The following is a 20680-nucleotide window of genomic DNA, read 5'->3' as shown; positions in this document are numbered from 1 at the left end:
AACTCAGTGATTCTTCTATCAATAAATATCCTCTGATGTGATGCAGGGGCCACACCTGGTCCACAATATCCATTACTGCAGTGGCTGAATATGCAGGGATGTAGTCCTGCATGCACCACAATTCCTACCTCCAGGAGGGTGGTGTTCACCAAGTGGCCAAAGTGTGTTCACACATCATCATCATCTCAAAAGCTGAACCCACCACTGAAATGTTGACTGGAGGGCTATATAATAAGCTGGGGGATATCATCCCCATAGTTCACAGCCTCCAAATTATCCTTGATAGAGATTAGAGGCCTCTGACAGACATATAGGATACTGAGCCAAAACGTGATGTTGCTGAACCCATGAGACTGCATGCCTGAGATGTGGATCAGTACCTAGAAACCTGCACACAATCCTACAATGATCATCAGGAGTCAGACAATTCCTGCCCTCATCGGTGAAGAGAACCCACTGACACAGATCCAGGTTCCATGCCTAATGTTTCATTACCTGTCTTCTTCACACTCCATCATGGTGGGGATTTTGTACTCTAGTTTGTAATGGATGTTCAGAGGCTAAATTGACTGCATGGAGTCAGTTGCTTATTGTATGACTCAACACAGCCCTCCAAATTACTCCAAAAATCCTGAGTGTAGCTCTGTTGCATTCTCCTTTGGGTCTGTACGAGCCATAATTTATGTGTAGCTGACATCAGCTGGTGATTTTGAATGAGGACGTCCAACAAAAGTTGTACATTCTATGATTTATGTCTTGTGGCAATGTTTATATATCTGTATCATGTTCCCGTGGTGTACACAAATACAGTGGGCAATTTCCCATTGTGACAAACCTTCTTGCCATAAAGTGAGAATGTGTGGATGGCCTGAGCTTGAAATGACTTTCTGAAGCATGTTGAAGACTGAACAGTGTATAAAAATGGCACTGTATGCTCTACTGATGTGCACTGATGTTTTTAGCTCCATTACACAAGCGGCTCCACCTAATTACTACCTGCGGTCAAAACAGTACTGACAATGAGCTTCCCATTCAAAATAGCAAAAATTGTGCAAGTCATGAGGATCCTAACAAACGTTTTTTGAAGAGCTTAATTTTGTTCATGTACTAATAAATTATCTACTTTCGATGAAAATTATTTTCTAACAGGCAACTTTAATGACACAAAAGTAATATTTTTTTTTGTAACAACTAAGAAATTACAGTCTATACTCATACCCGAAACTGTAAATCCAACATCTCTATTTGATCCGGTTTCTGCTCGTCATCAGTATCACAGAATTGAAGTTGTTGTACATACTGAGACAGAGAAGTCTGACTGATGTTAGTCTCTCCACTTTCAATAGCTTCAAGAAGAGCATCATGAATAAATATATATTGTTCTTCCGTCTGAACCAAGAAGTTCCTCTGAGTACGGATATGACGTAAAAAGCCAAATATGTTAACTTCTCCCTTTGCTTGTATCTGTTTCAGCATGGCATCGAGAACTATGTATGTACCAGTTCTACCAACTCCAGCACTGGAAAGAAGAAACATTTATTATTAGGTTATTTTACTGTATATAACTGAAATTACAAGAAATTGACTGAAATATTTGACATTAATAAAACAAAAGAAACTCCACCATTGTCACTAACACTAAAAACACTAAAATTAGATTTACAGATGGAAAGCTTTTGGATTTCAAGGATTTTAAAAGTTCTCAAGTAGAAATTTTTTTATTACCAATGAAACAAACTGAACTGCCAGTTTCAGCATAAAAATGTGTAATTTCTGTCATTATTTTAGTGGTTTGGCCACACTGTTATGCATTCTAAACTTTTATTTAGTCAGCTTTTGTGAACCTTTTTCCCTTGCAGTGATTAACAGCTCCATTTTATCCCATTTTCAATATATAGCTCCATTAAAACATTCCATTGATGATTTGAACCCAGTGTGGATTGCAGCTGTAGCATAGCTTTAAGTACGTAAAGAACTGAATGGTGTGTTTTTTTATTTACCTTCCCATCAATGGACCGAAGTTTTGTTTACACCAAATCAAAAATACTTCCTTGCATGAGTTGCAGATGAATATGTGTTGGTGGGATACAATGAAGGATATTATACCCATCCTTAGAGAGGCAGCAAGTTAGGGAACTTACAGTACTAAAGTATCCTCATATATTAATTTTACTTTGTTCTCTTCTCTGAAAGTGTGTAACAACACTATGAAATAAATAAATTTTTACATCTGATGCACTCACAATTCAGAAGTCATGTTAATCATCTTATTAATAATTTCAGTATAACACTTAAGTGATAGCATTTCACAGTGTCTCTACATTTGTGTTTGCAGAAAATCTCAAAAGTCCACTTATTACCTACAATGGACAAAGAAACAATGAAATACACAGATCAAATGAAACACAGTACTTGGTGAAGGTTCCTAACCCTGCAATAAGAACTGTAGAAGTCTTGGTATTTAACCAAGCACACTTTCAATATGGTCCTGACCAAAGTCATCCAAAAATGGAACTATCCAAGGCCAAAGTCTGGCTGTATTTAATACTGAACAAGTGTCACAAAATTAACTCTGAATCATTAAATCTCGCATGTGGTCACACAAACTTCTTTTGCTTCTGGAAAGGTACAAAAGAATGCTGCTAGTAAACAATAATATACAGCTTCTATTTCTCTTCTACAGCTCTATATGTGTAAGTTTAACAAGGACTTTCAGAGTGCAGTACAAAGTGCATGTACAAACTAGTTCTCTGTAATGTATAAAATTCTGAATGGAATACAAACAACAGAATGAAGAAAAAAAGTGAGCTGAGCAGATGGCAGGTATATAAACAAGACCATAAGCAAACACACAAGCAGAGCTTCATTCTCCCACTCCTGCAACCTGACTGCAGTGAGTGAGTGTCTGGAACAGAGCAGAGGGTTGAAAGAGGGAATAAAGGCTCTCCTTGATTATGAGATTTATGGAGTATGGTGTGCAAATAAATGAATGGGTGTGAATGGTAGGGGAACAGAGAGACAACAGGAGAGTATGACACGAATACAAGGGCAGACAAATGTTGCCCAGGTAGTGTTGACAGCTAGGACTTACAGAGCCTGCTGAGATAACATTGTGGATGAGGATACAGAAGCTGACAAACTTAAAGCAAGTTTCAGAGAGAAGCACAGCAATGTCAGAGAGCAGTGTGAAGCAGTTGGGAGATGGTCTATTATAGCTAAGAAGTTTAAAACATTTATTTCACCTATAGGCTGTTGAACTAGTTGTTTGAGAAAATTGTCTAAGGATATGTTCAGTATTACTTCAAACAGCTGTTTCGTATTACCAAGCAGTTTTTCCCATTGATAGAAGAAAATTATTTTCATTGCCTATTATTGCTACATGCACAAGATATTTCCATGCTACTAAGTTTAGGCAATCGTTGAAAGGCAACTGGTAGAAACATATGATTATTAATACAGAACCACAGAACCTGGTAGCTCTTGTCCATTAAGTACCCAGATGAATTTGTTTTGGATCTCACTAGGCCTAATGTTTCCGCCTGTTAGAATAAAGACTTCACAATGTGAGGCCCCTAATCTATCCTTCCAATACACATTTCATGTTTTGTTGAAAATTTCTTTATATTATACTTCAGGTTTACCTAACTTAGTTCCTAGCATGTCATGGGACCTGAATGTTCTAGATGTTAACAACTATTACTTTTCTTGTCCTATGCATTTTATACCTGGTCTGTTTGTCAAGACTGGTAAAGCATGTGCCTGCAAACTGAAGGACTGGATCCTGGTTGGAACACAGAATATTTCAGTCTGGCTTTATCTAGCACCCATCTCTTGATGACACCAAGATTCACCATGAACAGCATGTGGTTTGTATTCAACATTAAACTGTCAGTCCTCTTTCCATGGTAGAATTACTGGGACAGGTAAGGGACACGCAAGTTGCTGAAGTAGCATCTAATTGAAATATTTGCACCAGGCCATTGAGTAAAAGGGGATTATTATTAATAATTGGTATATCTAACATTTGTTTTTATACTGGGATATCAATGTTTTGCTTTAAAAAAGTGCATTCCACATGCAGTCAGGTGTGTACTGCACACCTTGGGCCATGCAGAGCGACTCTGCAAGTCTCCAACCTGTAGTTCAGATCAAAGAATCTCCAGTCAACCTCATCACAGAATTGATAGTCTTTGGTTTAAGCTTTTCAATCAAGTGCAGATGAGAAAATCCAGAGCAGTCCTCAGAACAATGCTGCAAATAGACATCTATATTGACACTGTCCAATTTAGGTTGGCTGGCCTCATCATTTCTGTCTGTCTTCACAGGAAAAACTGAGAATAGTGGCAGATTCCAGGCACTAATCTGTTAGTTAGAAGCCATTTGCCACATAAAACTAACTCTATATGTGGTCATAACCTGTTAGACACCATCGAGTGACCATCTGGCACTATATTGTGATTCTCTGAGGACCATGCTGACACCAACTGCAGTTGGGAATTTTCACATCACATTTGTGATTGCCAGTACATCACCTGCATAATTTTCAGTGGGCATATGAAGCCAGCTGACAACTGCCAATTCACCTTCATCATCAAGTTCAGCTCTACAGCATGGCCCCACAGAGGACATCCCTGGTCATATCTGTTTTTGAACCTAGCTAATGAGAAATAAAGAATTAAGCCAAAAATTAGTTGTTGCTTACTTTGAAACAGAACCACCTTAAAAAATTAAATTAACAGCAATGCATAAACTATATAGAACAGTTACTGAAAGTGACACTGCCGGCTAGTGCTGAAGCTTTGGGATCTGGCACACACCTGACTGGTGAAATGTTTTGCTTCCTCAAAGTACAAATTTCTTCTGGAATTATTTTCAATTTGTAGCAGTCTTGGCTTTCAATGGTAACAACAGTAACCCATCACATCATATTTGCAGTTCATCCTGCACAGTGTTCTGAAATTACTTTTGGAAAATGGTACTGAATTGTTTATGTCTTGGGCTACAATGAGAAAGTGAATATATCCAAAGGCATGTGTACTGTAAACAGGTTACCAGGCAACTGTCACATACTTCCCATTTTTAAATGATGCCCGAATATGCTGTCAGGGGCCACTATGTCTTGCACACATTTTGGAGTGTCACATTTGACAAATGACAGACATGCTGATATTTGATATCATTTTTAACATACACCATAACAAGCAGCTGCTAAGTCTAGGAAGTTGCAGAGAGAGATGTGGTGCATTTATTTTAAACATGTCCAGGACTGTGTTGCATCGTCATGACTACACTATCATACATTCGCTATGTATGGGGGAAAATGTTCATAGTGTGGCATATTCCACTTATTCCCTAATCTGGATCCAGTGCCAAATAATCTTATAGGGTATGTTTTTAATTATCAAATTATCATGCTATCATTTAAGAAATATTTTGTGCATAAAGGACTATTTGTAATGGACATAAACTAATTAGATAATACACAAATTCATCATTTATATATTGCTTCAGTCACTTTTTACTTGTGATATAATGTTCTTTCTGCATCACTGTCTACCAAATAGATGACACATGCATGTGTCACAGATACATTCCACAACATAAAATCTTCTTGGCACACCTCACGATGGCATGACCATTGGAACAGAGAGAAGTGTTTAAAATAAAAGTAACTGAATCAGTAAATTCTTGATTTTTGTATATTGGTTTGATTATTGTTCTTCAGGAGTCAGTAGCAGAGAATTATTGATTTTTATTAAAACATTATACTGAGTAATAGGTCAGGAACACACATACATGTGTCTCTGATCTGATAAACTCACATAGAAATGGCTTGATTGCAGTTAACAATGGCATCATAAAATACCTGTTTTCTTCTATTTTTTCTACACTTTTTACCTGTATAATAATTTAATTTGTATAGATATCATCAGTATAGTGAACAGATTTTGCTATACATGATAGATAGTGCTTTTATACACACCTGCAATGAACTATGATAGGGCCAGCCTCTGGTGGATTGGCAGCTGATGATTTTTTAACAAAGCTAAGCACAGGTAGTGGGTGATCTGGTGTACCATGATCAGGCCAGTTTGTGTAGTGATACTGATACACAAGCCTCTCACACAGGCTGTGCTTCTTCTTCTTTAGCTGCAAATGCATGAAAACAAGAGAAAACATGTTAATATAATCATTGTACAGGCAATATAAGAGTTACTACAGATTTAAATTTGATTTTAGCACACACAGGGATAAATTATGCTGCCACATAGTCTTTGGTCATTTACCAAATAGCATTAAAAGTCTGACAGATAGGCAACTAGCATTTACAAACAAATTAAAAGAATTTCTGATTGATTACTCCTTCTATTCAAAAGATGAACTTTTATATATGAAGGAGCAACTGATGTAAAGAAATCTTATGTTAAACTGACATGTTCCACATCATTACAAAATACCATATTCATGATTTATGGAACAAGTATTAATGTAATGTGATGTTATCAGTTACTCACATAATTTAGTTTGTTGCCTGTTCCATAAACCATATGCATGTAGTTCATTATGGTGTGGAACATGTTGATACATTGCAAATAAATTGTATGCATACACCACATATTTCAGTGGCTGCTCTTAAACTATTTAACACTACATTATCAGAGAAAGTAATGCTTTTATAATAGAGGGAAGGAGTCATTTCAATTTATCTGTGTCTAATTTATATATGAGGGTGTTCTGAAAGGTTGAACCTTTGAATTTTTTATATGATAACTCTTAAGGCTTTTTAAATAAAACAAATGTTATTAACATTCTGAATCATTGTTCTCCATGTCTACATATTTGCAGCTCTCTATCATTAGAGGGCTCAAAATTGTAGTATGTAACATGGTAGTGTGTAAAGTAACTATGTTGGTGTGTGAAAAACAGTGTGCGATAATCAAGTTTCTAACTGCAGAAGAGTTCATCCACACATGGAGCACCCTCCCCTTCAGCATTACAATGCCAGACCACACACTAGCACTGTGACACCTGCAACAACCTGACTTAGCCTCATATGGTTTTCATCTGTTTCCAAAACTTAAAGTACATCTTCAAGACTTCACTTTGATAGTGCTGAAGTGGTGCAAATAGATATGAGTTTGTGGCTCTGTCAACAAAGTCAAACATTCTACGCTGATGGTGTCAACAAACTTGTTTCTTGTTGGAAGAAATGTGTTAATCACCAGAGTAACTATGCTGATATATATTAATATGTAGAAATGAATAACGAAGATTTAGAATGTTAATAATGTCTGTTTTATTTAAAAAGCATTAAGTGTACTCACACAAAAAAATTCAGAGGAATTTCTTTTGAGCAAGCCTTCTTATAAAGTCATCAATATTATCCCACACTGTGATTATTTTTGTCTGTCATTAACAAAATACACAGAATGTGCTGAGGATCAGATCAACTATACTATCCTAAAAATTGCTCAAATTTATAGTGATTAGGATGTAATTTTATTGTTATAAGTTCAGTCTATGTGCAATTAGAACATGAAGTTTATATTTCAGCACTTGGCTTTAGTGTATTGCTCATAACACGTCACTGTAAGCTCTACACATATTTTGCACATAAAATTGCTAATTATATGCACATTTTTTGCACACAGTTTTGTGGTACTTCTCAGAGGGGTTGTTAGTTGTCTTCTATTTGGAGATGCTGATTTAACATTACTTCTGTTTCTTCATTTAACTTCATCCTGCAACTTCTTCTGTCTTCTGGCCTCCTCTATGCTGTTCCCCATAATATTTTTCTCTGCTCAGCTCATTTAATATATGAAGAATGACTTACTGTATTTTAATTTTTTGGTTTGTTACTGTGTTCTAGATGAATGCAGCATTTACTGCAATACATAGGCCATTTCCTTCATGAAACAATTTTAATAGGTTTATATTATTGGGGGGGGGGGGGGGGGTGCCATTTGACAACAAACCTCTACTGTTTATTTTTATAGAAGTCACAGTTCCTGGTTTCCTCTTTTGCTATTCCTGTTTCAGTATGTGAAGTACTTGAAAATTACAAACTTGTTTTTCTTTCGTTGCTGTACGAGGGTTGGAACTTCATTAGTGACAACTATTTATTTACAACTCATAGAAAATAAATACGTGTTCCAAAGTTTTACTGACCTGCAAAGTAGTCACCAGCATTGTGTATAACCCGTTGCCAGCGATGTGGAAGTCGTAGGATACTCTTAGCAGTGCCAGTTGTGTTGACAGTTCGAGCAGAGCAGTCTATTACTTGACAAATTTGTAGCAGTTCTGAAGTGAATGCCGTGAAGCGTTTCCTTCAGTTTAGAAATCGAGTTGAACTCACAAGGGCCTAAGTCAGGGGAGTGCAGTAGGTGGTACAGCATTTAGTAGCCCCATCAGTGAAACTAGTCAGTAACAGCTTGCTCTGTACGTGCTTGAGCATTGTCCTGCAAAAATGATGGTCAGGTCCTGCAGAAAGTGTCATCACTTCTGTCTCTAAGCTGGTCGTAAGTTGTGTTCCAAAACTGAACAGCATAGAGACAGAGGTGATGACACTTTCTGCAGGATATGACCGTCATTTTGCAGGACAATGCTCAAGCATGTACAGTGCAAGTTGTTACGGATTTGTTTGGCTGATGGGGCTGCTAAGCGCTATACCATCTACTGCACTCCCATGACTTAAGCCCTCGTAAGGTCAACTTGATTTCTAAACTGAAGGAAACTCTTCATGGCATTAGCTTCAGAACTGCTACAAATTTGGTGGGCTATAGACCACGCCAATCAAACTGTCAACAAACCTGGCACTGCTAAAAGTATCCTATGACTTCCACATTGCTGACAATGGGTTATATACAATGCTGGTGACTACTTTGAAGGTCAGTAAAACTTAGAAACATGTATCTATTTTGTATGAGCTGTAAGGAAATAGTTGCCACTATTAAAGTTCCAACCCTTGTACATTCATTGATGTACATTCAATAAATAAATAAATGTGCTGTCTCTCTTGGCAATTAGTCATAGATGGTGGTGAAGCATACTTCCCTAATAATCTTCTTCCCATTATCAAGGATTCTGAATTGAAACTTCCTTATTGTTGCCACTAACCTGGCTCTTCTCTCTTAAATTTCTTAGCAAGCTAGAGAAATAAACATATTATCTGCCATCTCATTTAGTTTTTGGTTTGGAAATGGTTCCATGAGGCACATTAAAAGATGGTCTCCAAATATTTGTTTTCCTGGATATGCATTCTCCTTACTAACATAAACAAATGTGTCACACATGTATTTTGTCTGCACATGAGCAGCAATTCAGACTTTGAGACTATTTATCTAATTTGTTGGCCATGAACTGAGTGAACTGCACTGTGTTTTACTTTGAAGTAACTGTGAATTTTTGGTTATATTTCGTTGATGATAACAGCAAACAAACAAAATTTACAATTAACTTCTTCCAAAATTCAGAAACATGAAAGCTCTTATCAGCTGGCAGGCATTCAGCTTGGGATGATTTTTTAAATTGGAGGAATTTGAGAAGTTACTGAAATCTCTCCCCCAGCATCGTGGCTTTCAAAAATGTTGACTTTCAAGTGCATAACTGCTGAGATAATTTTCATACTACAGAAAGTCATCACGACAACCTTTTTTTTCTTCTCTTTTCAATTATTCCAGTAACATGGTCCAATCATTGTTTGAGAAATGAAAAAGTACTCATAATGAAGTTGTCGTTGTATCGGTAGGCACAAGTAGTGGTTCCTCATAGCTCTTTCAGAATTTTTTGATGACAATAACAAGTTAATGGCCATATATGCCAATGATACATTACAGATCTTCATGGCTAGTACATACATCCTTGCTAATTTTTGCTAGAGCTCCTTGGTCTAAAGCACATTTGTGTGTCTAAAATTTCATCTCCTAATGCTGGAGACACCATTAGTTGCTATAAAGATGTTGTTGGTTTTTTCCAGTTGTAACAATCAGGTCTGATGATTTATCCTCACTAAGAACAACATATGAGCTCTATTTGATGCAGTGGGAGAAAAAAGTTCTGATATGTTGTAAGCTGTTACAATGCTCACTATGCAGCACTGGCTGAACTAGCAGTTTGGTTGTGACAGTCAGTTGATAGCCATTGTCTCACGCCAGTCATCATGTTATACAGAGTAATTTTCTCTGCAGTGTACAAACTCTAGGAACTGACTGATCAGAGGATACAGAACAAAAAAGGTCTAATGAACTTATGTCTGGAAATGTATGGTTTCCATGCTAGAGACAATTTATTCAATCATACATAATTACAGAGACTGCGGTCCAATATGTAAGCTGCCATGCAGCCACAGTTACAGTATGTGGTGAAAATGGTTTCCATGTGCCTCAACGTATGTGTGTACATCCCACAGTACATTCCGTCTCACATGTTCGCATCAGTCAGACTGCATCTGAACAGTGTTAAAGGCAGCATTAATACACTACTCCTTTGACTCCACATCTTCAATGGCTCTGCACACATGGTGCTTTTGAGATGGCCCCATAACCAGAATCGCACAGGTTGAGAACCAGTGAACAAGCAGGCCATGCAGCTGGACCCCCTCATCTGATCCATCGACCAGGGAAGACGTGACTGAGATGCATCTGGACATTAACGGCAAAGTGGGCTGGAGCACCATCATGAGACAGTCACGTAATCCTTCAAATCATCAATGGCACTTCTTCCAGCAGGGGAGGTAAAGTCACCCACTAGAAATGCCAATAGTTCCAGCCTGTTAGGCAATGTGGAAGGAAGACTGGTCCCAAAACACAGTCACCAATTATCCTGACCCACACATTCCAGCTGCACTGATGCTGATGATTTGCTGTCACCATACCATGGGAGTTCTACATACTACCCCACAGATGACCATTATGAAAGTTGAAAATACCAAGCCACATAAAGGTGGCCTCAACTGTGAATAGGATGGATGACATAAATCCCAGAATCATGGTTGTCGTGTGAAGAAACCAGTGACAAAACTGCTCCCGATGTGGAAAGTCTGTCACTAGTAAGCCCTGCACACATTGTAAGTGACACAGGTAGTAACAATAGTCATGGAGAATGTACATCACTCTCGTCCGGCTTACCCTGTACTGGCAGGCCAACAGCCTGGTACTGACACGGTGGTCACCTTCGACAGTGTTAATCACATTTTCCTTCAAGTCTGGTGTCTGAACATTTCGGGTACATCCTTCATGATTTCCTGCTTCCTGAAATGACGCTGTCTCAGTCAAACAGCAAAACATAGTTCCAAACATTGAATGGTATGATTGTTGTTGGCAGGGATAGGTCTCCTGATACAACCTTGCTGACCACCGCACATTGCCATTTGCCTTTCTGTAAGTTAATACCATGTTGGAATACTGGCAGAAGTAAAGCTGTGAGTACCGGGCGTGAGTCGTGCTTCGGTAGCTCAGATGGTAGAGCACTTGCCCGCGAAAGGCAAAGGTCCTGAGTTCGAGACTCGGTCGGGCACACAGTTTTAATCTGCCAGGAAGTTTCATATTGTGTACAATGCTGTATCATGTCCACTACAAGATGAGTCAGCATGAGAAGCAAATCTGACACAACATTACCATTGACTATGGCAGCAGAGGGTGCTAGGGCATGACATGAGAAACAGTACCACCCTCTAGGAGGAAACCATGCATACTGTAACCGTGGCTACATGGTACAGCACATATTAGACCACAGTCTCTGTAACAAAGCATAATTGAAGAAATGGTCTCTGACAAGGGAATCATGCATTTCCAGATAAGTTCATCAGACCTTTCCTGTTCCATTTCCTCTCATCGATCAATCCCTAGAATTTGTACAAGGTGGAAAATGAAACACCCTGTATATGCTGTGGATGTACATCAATAAGGAGCCATTTGGATTTGAAGTTGATAGGATGTATACTAGAAAACAGTAAATACAGTTGAACAGATGAAGAAAAATAAATAAAAAGAACTGAATAAACAGTTTTTATTTTCCTTTGTGGAATTATTTTCAGCTGATATCCGCACCATCTTCCATCAGCAAGCAAGTTACATGATTATTTGTTACAATGTCAAGCATCTTCTAAATTCTGTGCTCTACTGTTACACCAATTGTCAGTGCAATTGTCTAATGAAATCCCAGTTGCAGTACACACTAAACTATTCCATTCCCCATGGCAACAGGAACTCTCTCTCTCTCTCTCTCTCTCTCTCTCTCTCTCTCTCTCTCTCTCTCCCCCCCCCCCCCCCCTGTGTGTGTGTGTGTGTGTGTGTGTGTGTGTGTGTGTGTGTGTGTGTGTGTGTGTGTGTGCCTTTTCTTTTCTACTTTGGGATTTGTACATGAATAGCTATTGCCCATAACAAACTCTACAGTACAAAATCATAAGCTGTTTCAGAGCTATGTAAGCAGACTAATCCTTCAACAGTTCAATTTGTTTACAACATAGTTATAGCAATTATATGTGAGCTTTGTACTTACATGGAGAGGTCCACCAGTGGTGGGACTGACCTTTTGAAACCAAATATATGGTGATGTAGGTTAAGATTCGAGGTATCACACACTGCAGCCCTTCACCCTGTTGGGCCCTTGTTTGTGAGTAATTAACAAAAAAATTTTAGAATTTTGTGTGATGCTCAATACCCTTAAAAATGTGTATTGTATAATGTGGTTGTATGGTGTAATGGATAGTATATTAGCTTCACATTCAAGAGGTTGTGGGTTTGAATCTCATCAAAATGACTGTGATTATTATTTTTATTCAACTAATCGGTTTAACCCCCCCATGAACCATGGACCTTGCCGTTGGTGGGTAGGCTTGCGTGCCTCAGCGATACAGATAGCCGTACCGTAGGTGCAACCACAACGGAGGGGTATCTGTTGAGAGGCCAGACAAACGTGTGGTTCCTGAAGAGGGGCAGCAGCCTTTTCAGTAGTTGCAAGGGCAACAGTCTGGATGATTGACTGATCTGGCCTTGTAACAATAACCAAAACGGCCTTGCTGTGCTGGTACTGCGAACGGCTGAAAGCAAGGGGAAACTACAGCCGTAATTTTTCCCGAGGGCATGCAGCTTTACTGTATGATTACATGATGATGGCGTCCTCTTGGGTAAAATATTCCGGAGGTAAAATAGTCCCCCATTCGGATCTCCGGGCGGGGACTACTCAAGAGGATGTCGTTATCAGGAGAAAGAAAACTGGCGTTCTACGGATCGGAGCGTGGAATGTCAGATCCCTTAATCGGGCAGGTAGGTTAGAAAATTTAAAAAGGGAAATGGATAGGTTGAAGTTAGACATAGTGGGAATTAGTGAAGTTCGGTGGCAGGAGGAACAAGACTTCTGGTCAGGTGACTACAGGGTTATAAACACAAAATCAAATAGGGGTAATGCAGGAGTAGGTTTAATAATGAACAGGAAAATAGGAATGCGGGTAAGCTACTACAAACAGCATAGTGAACGCATTATTGTGGCCAAGATAGATACGAAGCCCACGCCTACTACAGTAGTACAAGTTTATATGCCAACTAGCTCTGCAGATGACGAAGAAATTGAAGAAATGTATGATGAAATAAAAGAAATTATTCAGATTGTGAAGGGAGTCGAAAATTTAATAGTCATGGGTGACTGGAATTCGAGTGTAGGAAAAGGGAGAGAAGGAAACATAGTAGGTGAATATGGATTGGGGGACAGAAATGAAAGAGGAAGCCGCCTGGTCGAATTTTGCACAGAGCACAACATAATCATAACTAACACTTGGTTTAAGAATCATGAAAGAAGGTTGTATACATGGAAGAACCCTGGCGATACTAAAAGGTATCAGATAGATTATATAATGGTAAGACAGAGATTTAGGAACCAGGTTTTAAATTGTAAGACATTTCCAGGGGCAGATGTGGACTCTGACCACAATCTATTGGTTATGACCTGTAGATTAAAACTGAAGAAACTGCAAAAAGGTGGGAATTTAAGGAGATGGGACCTGGATAAACTAAAAGAACCAGAGGTTGTACAGAGATTCAGGGAGAGCATAAGGGAGCAACTGACAGGAATGGGGGAAATAAATACAGTAGAAGAAGAATGGGTAGCTTTGAGGGATGAAGTAGTGAAGGCAGCAGAGGATCAAGTAGGTAAAAAGACGAGGGCTAGTAGAAATCCTTGGGTAACAGAAGAAATATTGAATTTAATTGATGAAAGGAGAAAATATAAAAATGCAGTAAGTGAAACAGGCAAAAAGGAATACAAACGTCTCAAAAATGAGATCGACAGGAAGTGCAAAATGGCTAAGCAGGGATGGCTAGAGGACAAATGTAAGGATGTAGAGGCCTATCTCACTAGGGGTAAGATAGATACCGCCTACAGGAAAATTAAAGAGACCTTTGGAGATAAGAGAACGACTTGTATGAATATCAAGAGCTCAGATGGAAACCCAGTTCTAAGCAAAGAAGGGAAAGCAGAAAGGTGGAAGGAGTATATAGAGGGTCTATACAAGGGCGATGTACTTGAGGAAAATATTATGGAAATGGAAGAGGATGTAGATGAAGATGAAATGGGAGATATGATACTGCGTGAAGAGTTTGACAGAGCACTGAAAGACCTGAGTCGAAACAAGGCTCCCGGAGTAGACAATATTCCATTGGAACTACTGACGGCCGTGGGAGAGCCAGTCCTGACAAAACTCTACCATCTGGTGAGCAAGATGTATGAAACAGGCGAAATACCCTCAGACTTCAAGAAGAATATAATAATTCCAATCCCAAAGAAAGCAGGTGTTGACAGATGTGAAAATTACCGAACTATCAGCTTAATAAGTCACAGCTGCAAAATACTAACACGAATTCTTTACAGACGAATGGAAAAACTAGTAGAAGCCAACCTCGGGGAAGATCAGTTTGGATTCCGTAGAAACACTGGAACACGTGAGGCAATACTGACCTTACGACTTATCTTAGAAGAAAGATTAAGGAAAGGCAAACCTACATTTCTAGCATTTGTAGACTTAGAGAAAGCTTTTGACAATGTTGACTGGAATACTCTCTTTCAAATTCTAAAGGTGGCAGGGGTAAAATACAGGGAGCGAAAGGCTATTTACAATTTGTACAGAAACCAGATGGCAGTTATAAGAGTCGAGGGACATGAAAGGGAAGCAGTGGTTGGGAAGGGAGTAAGACAGGGTTGTAGCCTCTCCCCGATGTTGTTCAATCTGTATATTGAGCAAGCAGTAAAGGAAACAAAAGAAAAATTCGGAGTAGGTATTAAAATTCATGGAGAAGAAATAAAAACTTTGAGGTTCGCCGATGACATTGTAATTCTGTCAGAGACAGCAAAGGACTTGGAAGAGCAGTTGAATGGAATGGACAGTGTCTTGAAAGGAGGATATAAGATGAACATCAACAAAAGCAAAACAAGGATAATGGAATGTAGTCTAATTAAGTCGGGTGATGCTGAGGGAATTAGATTAGGAAATGAAGCACTTAAAGTAGTAAAGGAGTTTTGCTATTTGGGGAGCAAAATAACTGATGATGGTCGAAGTAGAGAGGATATAAAATGTAGGCTGGCAATGGCAAGGAAAGCGTTTCTGAAGAAGAGAAATTTGTTAACATCCAGTATAGATTTAAGTGTCAGGAAGTCATTTCTGAAAGTATTCGTATGGAGTGTAGCCATGTATGGAAGTGAAACATGGACGATAAATAGTTTGGACAAGAAGAGAATAGAAGAATTCGAAATGTGGTGCTACAGAAGAATGCTGAAGATTACACGGGTAGATCACATTGGTAATGAGGAGGTACTGAATAGGATTGGGGAGGAGTTTGTGGCACAACTTGACTAGAAGAAGGGATCGGTTGGTAGGACATGTTCTGAGGCATCAAGGGATCACCAATTTAGTATTGGAGGGCAGTGTGGAGGGTAAAAATCGTAGAGGGAGACCAAGAGATGAATACACTAAGCAGATTCAGAAGGATGTAGGTTGCAGTAGGTACTGGGAGATGAAAAAGCTTGCACAGGATAGAGTAGCATGGAGAGCTGCATCAAACCAGTCTCAGAACTGAAGACCACAACAACAACAACAATCGGTTTAAATATAATTTTTTATTTCTATTCCATTGTCACATTATTTTAATCACCGTAAGAACTTTTTTCATTTGTTTCTCTTTTTCTTTACACTAACCTTTTTCCAATCAGAATTTTTGTGAACATGAATTTTATTATATTTATCTATTATGATATTCAATTATTTGAAAATTCTGATCTATCAGTTAAAAACCAAAAGACCAAATAACCTACTTATATTGACTGTGCAGTGGTGTGAAACATGTGTTTTTCGTTATCATATGTGCATTTTTTTTGCATGGTAATTTCATACAAACATTTAAAACCTAATCTAAATAGCTACTGCACTATGGTCAAAAATAGCACAGATGAAGATTTAAATGAAAGAAGGATTTATAAGTTCAATGAATATTTGAAGAGAAATAGATACAATGAACGCAATAATGTGGACAAGAAAACTGGGTGATAAAACAAAGGAAATTAAATAAAAATTAACACATAAAATTAATTAGAAACACATAAATAAAGGTTTTGGGTGGAAAATAAATGACGGGAAGAAAAATAAGAGCAAATGAAGAAGTTGATTTATGATTAAAATGATGTAACAAAGGAATGGAAATAAAAAATTGCATTTAAATCAACTAAATGAATAAAAATGATGAGGCAGTCATTTCCTTTATTTTTAAATCTTTATTGAAAGATAAAAATAATAACTTAGAAATAAAAAATTATCAAAAGATAAATTTTAAATAATAAAAAAAGAATTTACTGCATCTGACAAGCTCCTGTATGTGAAGCTACTGTTGTTGTTGTGGTCTTCAGTCCTGAGACTGGTTTGATGCAGCTCTCCATGCTAATCTATCCTGTGCAAGCTCCTTCATCTCCCAGTACCTACTACAACCTACATCCCTCTGAATCTGCTTAGTGTATTCATCTCTTGGTCTCCCTCTACGATTTTTACCCTCCACGCTGCCCTCCAATGCTAAATTTGTGATCCCTTGATGCCTCAGGACATGTCCTACCAACCGATCCCTTCTTCTAGTCAAGTTGTGCCACAAACTTCTCTTCTCCCCAATCCTATTCAATACCTCCTCATTAGTTACGTGATCTACCCACCTAATCTTCAACATTCTTCTGTAGCACCACATTTCGAAAGCTTCTATTCTCTTCTTGTCCAAACTATTTATTGTCCATGTTTCACTTCCATACATGGCTACACTCCATACAAATACTTTCAGAAACGACTTCCTGACACTTAAATCTATACTCGATGTTAACAAATTTCTCTTCTTCAGAAATGCTTTCCTTCCCATTGCCAGTCTACATTTTATATCCTCTCTACTTCGACCATCATCAGTTATTTTGCTCCCCAAATAGCAAAACTCCTTTACTACTTTAAGTGTCTCATTTCCTAATCTAATTCCCTCAGCACCACCCGACTTAATTCGACTACATTCCATTATTCTTGTTTTGCTTTTGTTGATGTTGATCTTATATCCTCCTTTCAAGACACTGTCCATTCCGTTCAACTGCTCTTCCAAGTCCTTTGCTGTCTCTGACAGAATTACAATGTCATCGGCGAACCTCAAAGTTTTTATTTCTTCTCCCTGGATTTTAATACCTACTACAAATTTTTCTTTTGTTTCCTTTACTGCTTGCTCAATATACAGATTGAATAACATCGGGGAGAGGCTACAACCCTGTCTCACTCCCTTCCCAACCACTCCTTCCCTTCCATGCCCCTCGACTCTTACAACTGCCAACTGGTTTCTGTACAAATTGTAAATAGCCTTTCACTCCCTGTATTTTACCCCTGCCACCTTTAGAATTTGAAAGAGAGTATCCCAGTCAACATTGTCAAAAGCTTTCTCTAAGTCTACAAATGCTATAAACGTAGGTTTGCCTTTCCTTAATCTTCCTTCTAAGATAAGTCGTAAGGTTAGTATTGCCTCACGTGTTCCAACATTTCTACGGAATCCAAACTGATCTTCCCCGAGGTCAGCTTCTACCAGTTTTTCCATTTGTCTGTAAATAATTTGTGTTAGTATTTTGCAGCTGTGACTTATTAAACTGATAATTCGGTAATTTTCACATTTGTCAACACCTGCTTTCTTTGGGATTGGAATTATTATATTCTTCTTCAAGTCTGAGGGTATTTTGCCAGTCTCGTACATCTTGCTCACCAGATGGTAGAGTATTGTCAGGACTTGCTCTCCCAAGGCCGTCAGTAGTTCTAATGGAATGTTGTCTACTCCCGGGGCCTTGTTTCGACTCAGGTCTTTCAGTGCTCTGTCAAACTCTTCATGCAGTATCGTATCTCCCATTTCAACTTCATCTACATCCTCTTCCATTTCCATAATATTGTCCTCAAGTACATCACCCTTGTGTAGACCCTCTATATACACCTTCCACCTTTCTGCTTTCCCCTCTTTGCTTAGAACTGGGTTTCCATCTGAGCTCTTGATATTCATACAAGTGGCTCTCTTTCCTCCAAAGGTCTCTCTAATTTTCCTGTTGGCTGTATCTATCTTATCCCTAGTGAGATAAGCCTCCACATCCTTACATTTGTCCTCTAGCCATACCTGCTTAGCCATTTTGCACTTCCTGTCGATCTCATTTTTGAGACGTTTGTATTCCTTTTTGCCTACTTCATTTACTGCATTTTTATATTTTCTCCTTTCATCAATTAAATTCAATGTTTCTTCTGTTACCCAAGGATTTCTACTAGCCCTCATCTTTTTACCTACTTGATCGCCTGCTGCCTTCATTACTTCATCCCTCAGAGCTACCCATTCGTCTTCTACTGTATTTCTTTCCCCCATTCCTGTCAATTGTTTCCTTATGCTCTCCCTGAAACTCTGTACAACCTCTGGTTTAGTGAGTTTATCCAGGTCCCATCTCCTTAAATTCCCACCTGTTTGCAATTTCTTCAGTTTTAATCTACAGTTCATAACCAATAGATTGTGGTCAGAGTCCACATCTGCCCCTGGAAATGTCCTACAATTTAAAACCTGGTTCCTAAATCTCTGTCTTACCATTAGATAATCTATCTGATACCTTTTAGTATCTCCAGGATTCTTCCATGTATAAAACCTTCTTTTATGATTCTTGAACCAAGTGTTAGCTACGATTAAGTTATGCTCTGTGCAAAATTCTAACAGACGGCTTCCTCTTTCATTTCTGAGCCCCAATCCATATTCACTTACTATGTTTCCTTCTCTCCCTTTTCCTACTGTCGAACTCCAGTCACCCATGACTATTAAATTTTCGTCTCCTTTCACTACCTGAATAATTTCTTTTATTTCATCATACATTTCTTCAATTTCTTCTTCATCTGCAGAGCTAGTTGGCATATAAACTTGTACTACTGTAGTAGGCATGGGCTTCGTGTCTATCTTGGCCACTATAATACGTTCACTATGCTGTTTGTAGTAGCTTACCCGCACTCCTATTTTTTTATTCATTATTAAACCTACTCCTGCATTACCCATATTTGATTTTGTATTTATAACCCTGTATTCACCTGACCAGAAGTCTTGTTCCTCCTGCCACTGAACTTCACTAATTCCCACTATATCTAACTTTAACCTATTCATTTCCCTTTTTAAATTTTCTAACCTACCTGCCTGATTAAGGGATCTGACATTCCACGCTCCGATCTGTAGAATGCCAGTTTTCTTTCTCCTGAATACGACGCCCTCTTGAATAGTCCCCGCCCGGAGATCCAAACGGGGGACTATTTTACCTCCGGAATATTTTACCCAAGAGGACGCCATCATCATTTAACCATACAGTAAAGCTGCATGCCCTCGGGAAAAATTATGGCTGTAGTTTCCCCTCGCTTTCAGCCGTTCGCAGTACCACAACAGCAAGGCCATTTTGGTTAATGTTACAGGGCCAGATCAGTCAATCATCCAGACTGTTGCCCCTGCAACTACTGAAAAGGCTGCTACCCCTCTTCAGGAACCACACATTTGTCTGGCCTCTCAACAGATACCCCTCCGTTGTGGTTGCACCTACGGTACGGCTATCTGTATCGTTGAGGCACGCAAGCCTCCCCACCAACGGCAAGGTCCATGGTTCATGGGGGGAGGGTGAAGCTACTATCCTATCCATTACACCACATAACCAGACTATTTTATGTAACTTTTTTAATGGTATTGAGTGTCCGCCACCGGTAGCTGCATGATCAGCATGATGGATTGTCAATCCTCTGGGCTCAGGTTCGATTCCCGGGAATTTTCTCCACCCAGGGACTGGGTGTTGTGCTGTCCTCATCATCATCCTATCATCCTCATTGATTGCAAGTTGCCGAAGTGATGTCAAATTGGAAAACTGGCACCCGGCGAACGGTCTGCCCAATGTGAGGTCCTAGCCATACGATTAAATAAATAAAAATGGTACTCAGTGCGACACAAGATTTCGAATTTTTTTCCATCAATTACTCACAAATGAGGGCCCACCAGGGTGAACAAATGGTTCAAATGGCTCTGAGCACTATGGGACTTAACATCTGTGGTCATCAGTCCCCTAGAACTTAGAACTACTTAAACCGAACTAACCTAAAGACATCACACACATCCATGCCCGAGGCAGGATTCGAACCTGCAACCGT

At 38.9% G+C, this 20680-nt stretch overlaps 1 protein-coding gene across 2 annotated transcripts in view; it reads right to left on the bottom strand.

Annotated features, from left to right (window-relative positions):
• LOC124721448 (tyrosine-protein phosphatase 99A-like) overlaps window positions 1-20680 on the bottom strand; it is a 524901-nt gene that overhangs the window by 50155 nt on the left and 454066 nt on the right. For both annotated transcript variants that reach the window (XM_047246429.1, XM_047246430.1), the window contains 2 exons: window positions 5984-6150; window positions 1219-1519 (listed from right to left, as the gene is read on the bottom strand). In XM_047246429.1, coding sequence (XP_047102385.1) covers window positions 1219-1519; window positions 5984-6150 — 468 coding nt within the window. The remainder of the gene's footprint in view (window positions 1-1218; window positions 1520-5983; window positions 6151-20680) is intronic.

Source organism: Schistocerca piceifrons, chromosome X (genome assembly GCF_021461385.2).
Source record: "Schistocerca piceifrons isolate TAMUIC-IGC-003096 chromosome X, iqSchPice1.1, whole genome shotgun sequence".
In the NCBI taxonomy this organism is placed as follows: Eukaryota; Metazoa; Arthropoda; class Insecta; order Orthoptera; family Acrididae; genus Schistocerca; species Schistocerca piceifrons.
Note: the sequence above shows the minus strand (reverse complement) of the source record. Positions and strands in the feature narration are given on the sequence as shown.